Source organism: Miscanthus floridulus, chromosome 12, assembly GCF_019320115.1.
Source record: "Miscanthus floridulus cultivar M001 chromosome 12, ASM1932011v1, whole genome shotgun sequence".
NCBI lineage: Eukaryota > Viridiplantae > Streptophyta > Magnoliopsida > Poales > Poaceae > Miscanthus > Miscanthus floridulus.
Window position 1 is genome coordinate 47,558,528 of NC_089591.1, and position 6,253 is coordinate 47,564,780.

General features: G+C 52.5%; 1 protein-coding gene across 3 annotated transcripts; it reads right to left on the reverse strand.

The window, feature by feature from the left end:
• Nucleotides 1–2,989: 2,989 nt before the first annotated feature.
• LOC136495312 (two-component response regulator ORR1-like) lies at nt 2,990–6,201 on the reverse strand. 3 transcript variants are annotated; one of them, XM_066491270.1, is made up of 6 exons: nt 5,644–6,201; nt 5,306–5,370; nt 4,646–4,717; nt 4,453–4,523; nt 3,627–3,855; nt 2,990–3,517 (listed from the first exon to the last, which is right to left on the reverse strand). In XM_066491270.1, the coding sequence occupies exons 1-6, from the start codon at nt 5,777–5,779 to the stop codon at nt 3,365–3,367; spliced, it is 726 nt and encodes a 241-aa protein (XP_066347367.1). In that variant the 5' UTR covers nt 5,780–6,201; the 3' UTR covers nt 2,990–3,364. The 3 variants fall into 3 exon arrangements, with proteins under 3 accessions (XP_066347367.1, XP_066347366.1, XP_066347365.1); XM_066491269.1 differs by having other exon boundaries at nt 4,646–4,720; XM_066491268.1 differs by having other exon boundaries at nt 4,646–4,723; nt 5,644–6,200.
• Between the last annotated feature and the right edge of the window lie 52 nt (nt 6,202–6,253).

Below are 6,253 nucleotides of genomic sequence, written 5' to 3' on the forward strand. Positions count from 1 at the left end.
ACGACAAGCATGCATGGGTGCGACGACCTGGATAGCCACCAGCTGCTCTTGCCGTACAATCAAATATGGAAAGAAATGGCGTGAACAGACAAAGATGCCCCGGTCTTCGAGCAAAAAAAGAGGCCGGAGTGGATGGTAGAAATCCTCCGTTTTTCCTCCGGAATGGCTGGCTGCCATAGGAATGTTCCCTCCATTTTTCCTGTGATCCTTTCTTGTCATCCAAAGGAGTGAACAGTAGCCAAATCCTTAGGATCTAGAATCCTACATTTTCCCTCCATTTCGCCCTCAAGCCAAAGGGGGCCTTAGGCTATCTCCAACGGAACGTCCCCAAATCGAAGACCCATTCGATATTTTGAGTCATGCACAGTGAAAAGTTCTGAACCCAAACCTCGCGTTCTCCAACAGCCGCGGTCACGGGCGACCCCCTCTCTCCCCATAGCCGACCCCCTCTCTCCTCAATCTCAATCGGCGGTCACGGGCGAGGAGGGAGGTGCCGCGGGGGCCGAGCGGGGACGGCGCCGCGGGGGCTCCCCGCCTCCCATGGCCGACCCCCCCCCCTCGCCGGCGAGCACCCCCACCCATCGCCCGCGAGCTCGGCCGCCACGGCGCTGGGCCCGCTGCTGCTGCCCCCGTCGGAGCTCCTCCACGAGATCCTGCTCCGCCTCGCCGTCCCGGAGCTCCTCCGCGTGCGCTCCGTGGCGCGCCCGCTCTCCGGCCGTGCGTCTCTCTCTCTCTCTCTCTCTCTCTCTCTCTCTCTCTCTCTCTCTCTCTCTCCACCAGCCCCCCGCGGTGCTCGCCCGCTGGCGCTCCGGTGCGGCCAGGCCACGGCGGTGTCCGCAGCCGCGACCGGGCGTCCGCGGTGCCTACCCCCGGCACAGGCGCGGGAGCCCCTTCCTCGGCCGGCGGCGCTAGGGCGAGCGCGCCCCCTGGCGGCGGCCCTGGGCGAGCGCCCCCTCCCCTGGCGCGGCGGCGCCCACCACCACGGCGCAAGATTTTTGCGTCGTCTCTGCTCGAGGACGCTTTTTTGCGTTCTCACAGACGTCGGACCCAAAATGGGTTCGTTGAATGGGTCTTCTGTTGGACCGTGATTTTGATAGGCAAAAGTACTGTGCGTGACCGATTTTGTGTTTGGGGCTCCTCGTCGGAGACAGTCGAAACAGGTGAGCAGTTCGCATCACCCAAGAGGATATGCAGGAAAAGAAAGGCGCAACGTCGCATCAGCATATCATACAAGATCCAAGCCCAAAAGGACGTCAGATATCCTCGGATTGTGCACAGCGATCTGATTCTGTACCGCACTTGCTTTAGTGGGTGCCCCTCCTAAATTTTAGTCGTTGTTTTATCGTATGTTTAGACATATACATAGAGTATTAAATATAGATTAATTACAAAACTAATTGCATAGTTTGCGACTAATGTGTGAGATGAATCTTTTAAACCTAATTAGTCCATGATTTGACAATGTTTTGCTACAGTAAACATGTGCTAATGACAAATTAATTAAGCTTAAAAAATTCGTCTCATTGAGTACTGATGGATTATGTAATTTTTTTTATTAGTATCCGAACAACCCATGCAACATTCTTTCGACACACCTTCTAAATTTTAGTAGTTGGATTCAAACAACCCCTTAGTCAGTTTTTAAATGGAAGTCGTTTTGATTTGTCAAAACTTCTTTGACTTTAACTAAATTTATAGAAAAATACATAAATACCTACAACTGTCATTTAATCATGATACGTAAATAAATGTTTTAAAACTGAAGCCACAAAACTAGGATAAACTTACATTAGAAATGTTTGAACCAGCAGGCGTAAATAATGCACTATATCTGTTCAGAAATCATTGCCGGTTGAAGTAACGCTACATCTGGCATCGTTAAATGTGAAAGGGCGTCCGATGTGAATCTTGTTCTGATAGTACTTCACGTTATGATGGCTAATGCGTCTCTGGCTCTCTGCTGTGCAGATTGAGTGCTTTTGTGTACACTATCACCACGAAATCGTGTGGACAGAGGATTTGTTGTCGCCTTTCATCGGTCTTACTTTTCGGAGCTAATGCTACTCAATGTTTGTCGGTCCACATACGAAATCTATTTTCTATATTTATAAAGATTGACCTAGATTCTTTTGAAAAATATTTTGATATCATATAACTATTTTCATTTAAAATTATGTTTCTTAGATATTGATAATCAAAGTTTGAAGAATTTGACTAGGACGATAGATGAACTTACATTTGCCATTAGAGAAAAGTAGCTTTCTTTCCTTTTAAATATCAGGTTAGACAAGGCATTGAAGTCTTGCTCTTGCATGATTCTGGTCCATCCATACGAGGAAGAAAATATTGAAAGATTTACATCTCCGCAAGACGTTGACGTGTAGAAGACTGAAAAGGGAACTCGCTACTTTGCACACTGTATCGTAGCAGTAGAACCCTTTTATGTAGCAAGTAGCAACAGTCAATGCCTGTTCGCTTGCTCGTAAACGATCGTAAATTTCCAGTCGGGAATAGTGTTTTTCTCTCACACCAAACCAGCCAGCAGTAAATAATCCACGATACGATACGGTCTCCCGAACAGTCGGGACTCAATGCCTGTTGAACTCTACGAACCTCACTCCCACCCCTACAGCGCCTGAATTCTACGTCTGAAATCAAAACATTCTACTCTACTAGCATCGTAGCATGAATCCCTGCTGCCACAAATGCGTTCATCTGGCTGGATGAAATTGCACAGCTCAAGTTTTACAGAAACTGATGAGTAATGACCATCGCAATCGTCGAGTTGGGAAGAACGCATTTATTTACACCTTTAACCATCAGAAGGATCTGATGCTACATCAAGTCAACCTGCGTTGTCGTCTTTCCGATGGGAATCGGATCGGATCTGATGATCTGAACTGCAAAAACACAGGCCGGTGAGCAGTTGCCATCACCCACCCAGGACGAAACAGGCGCGGGAAAAGACTCCCCTATCAGCCCGGATCCAGGTCGAAAAGGACGCCAGGTACTTTGCTCTGAATTTTTTATTCTATACAAGGATACAAGGGGTTCGTTCTTCTTCCTCCTTCCTACGACGTCTCCCTCAAATTAACAAACAAAAGCCACCAAGAAGCTAGCAAGCGTGCGTACGTGGCCGACACTCATCGATCGAAACCCCGGTTAGAATCTCAAAGCGGGCAATCTTCTTCTACCTAGATTAATTAACGACTAGCTAGGCTGTTGGAGCCTGAAAATGGCCGGTGCTTTGCTTGGTGCAGCAGCAGGAGAAGAGCTCTGCGTTTGCATCATCAGCCTCCTGACGGTGCCAAGGACTTGCACTGTTGCACACTGCACTGCGCTGCACCGTTGCTGGCTTTGCTGCTCAGGCGGCGCACCAGAGGGAGAGCGAGCAGCGGCCACCCGACGACCATCTGTGCAGGAGCTCGCCAAGGCACAGCACGGCGTACACCAGCACGACGAGCTTGAGCAGGAGCGGCAGGTACTGCGAGAGCTCCACGCTCGACGAGTGCAGCACCTGGCAGAGAAGGAATAACAGAGAGACACGATCGATCAGAGAAGTTAATGAGGAAATTAATCTAACCGTCCCATCCGAGTGGCGGCCGGCGCGGACGTACGTAACGTACCATGGCGACTCCGGCGAGGTTCGCTCGCCGTCCCGACGGCGAAGTGGCGGCGGCGGAGGCCGGCAGCACCAGCGGCTTATTATTCCGCTTGCTGGCCACGGCGGCAGCCTCGCACGGCGCGGCGCCCTTGCTGCTGGGCCTGGCGGCGGTGGAGCAGTTCCGGAGGCGCTGCACGTCCTTGCTCTGCAGGGGCTTCACGATGAAGTCCTCGGCGCCGGCGTTCAGGCATCTGCTCCGAGCAAGCAGCAAGAAGTCGTTAGTACCACATCCATGATCGCTTGCAGAATCGGATGATGCTACACTAGCAGCAGTGCCATCGCCCAATGCATGAATGGATGGTCTAAGGTTTCGCATGAATGCGCGAGCAGAGACGTGGATCTTTGTCTCGCACTGCTGCCGCCCCGCTAGTCCTTGGAGAAATGCCGGTACAGGAGAGGACCGGCTGACTGGCTACTCCTTCAGTACAGTCAGTCAGTCACGGGCCGAGTGAATGACTGCACTGAGACCGAGGCAGTGAGGCACCGTGACACCGTTACGGACGGCGAGCTCCGTAAGGCCTGGGCTTTTAACCCCGTCTGCTGCTACAGAGTCAGCCTGTTCGGCTGGTACGTACTGCTAGGTCTGCTAGGTGGTTTGATACGAGAGGAAAAAACTATTCTGGCTGAAAATTTACGATCGTTTATGACCAACAGACTACTGGCTTTTACTACTCTCTCCTTTTTTTTTTGTACTCCTATTTAACTGAATGATCATCAACTCTGCCATGAGAAAAGAAAATGGTGCTGCAAAGAGGACAGCAAAGGAGCTACTAGGTTGGCTGTCTCACCGGCTGATCCTCTGGGGCTCGTCTTCTGATGACATGACGATGACCGGGATCGGCTTCAGGGGGGTCAGTGCCTGCGAAGTTTAGCAGTAATTTGCAGCGTGAGACTGAGACACATACAGAAATGCAGAAACGAAGCGAACACATTCAGAAATGCTGCATCGACTGACTGATCTTGCAGCAGCAGCAATAGTACCTTGATGGCCTTGAGGAGGTCGTAGCCGGTCATCTCAGGCATGCAGTAGTCCGTGAGCACCATGTCGATAGCCTGCTCCTGCAAAGCGTCATCACAAGTTTAATCAGCGCAACATTTTAACAAGGAGGCCGTCCCGAAAAGCATGCAGCTATGGAAATATGAATATTTTTTTATTTCTAATTGGTCGGTACTGAAAACGTGACCTGTGCTAGAATTGCATACGGAAGAAGTGGACGGTTGGAGCACATAAATTTAAGGTAAAGGAGGCCTGAAAGAAAGGCAGGGATGGAGGGAGGAACAGGATTCCGTTGGAGTCTGTACTGCAGAGGGCAGCAGGCAGCTACTGTCCCTAGTTCCCTGCCACACACTCTCCATCCCGTGCTGAGCTTTTACAGGACATGGCGAGATCAGGCCATGTTTAACCACGCCCAGAGGCAGGCAGCTTTGTGGATGCAGCAGTGAGCCAGTGGCCGGAAGACGGACGGCAGGCAGGGGTTTTCTTTTGCTTTTACCGCCATGAAAAGCGGCGACCTTTTGCTTCCAAAAGAGGGGCGGAGAACAGAAGCCGCCGTCACGCGCGCATGCGCAGACGCGTGGGCATCCATAGTCTCTGAAACTGAAATGAGCATCGAGGGAGGCAGGTGGTTCGGCTGTTGTTACCTTGCCGCCGCCGTCCTTGAGGCCGAGGAACTCCATCGCCTTCTTCGCGCTGTCGACGGCGATGACTGGATGAAACATTACACGAGCTGCTCAGAATCGACTCTAATCTAAAACATTAGCAGAAGTGACACGAATAACGAACTGAAGACCATGACAGGAGATGAAAGCCAGAGGCAGATCAACTTTGCAAATGCACGCACGCATATAGTGCTTTCAGAGCTGACAAAACAGAGGAAGCATCCGAGTCGAGCTCGCAGTGCGAGCGACGCAAACGAACGAATCAAAGGATAAGAAAGGAATCGGGAGGAGGTGGCTACAAGCTCAGAGGTGTGGCTGACCGTGGAATGAGCCGGCGCAGGAGTTGCTGCTGAGGAGGAGCTGCGCCACCCGGCGGTCGACGGGGGAGTCGTCCACCAGCAGCACCCTCATCACGCCCTTCTCCACCTCCACTCCTCCTGCTCCTCCTGCTTCCATCGATCTCCGCCGGCCGCCTCTCGCTCGTCTCGTCTCGTCGCTCCCCTCGGCTCCTCTGTTTCAGTGTCCCTCTGCTCTTTCTCTCCAACGGGCGCGGCGGCAGCGGCAGCGGCAGCGTCAGGCGTCAGCAGCAAAAAGCTTCTACTAGCTCGTGGCAAGGATGGCACAAGGAAGAGGGTTGCCGGCCGCGTGCTCTTATATAAAGCGTGACGCCACAGGTGGCCAGCTGGTCCAGGAGGAAGGAAGAGAGAGAGAGAGAGAGAGGGGGTGAGGAAGACGAGGAGCGAAGAGGCAATCCTCTGACGGCTCGCAGGACAGGGCCGAGGAGGGGGAGGTATGGTGTCAGGCAGGCAGGCCGCTGGCCGCGGCCGCAGGCGTGTGTGATGACTGATGAGTGACGAAGGAGGAGAGCGCGAAGAGAGAGGGTGTCTGGAGAGCGCAAGAAGGAAGGCGAGGAGGGGCGCGGTGGGCCCC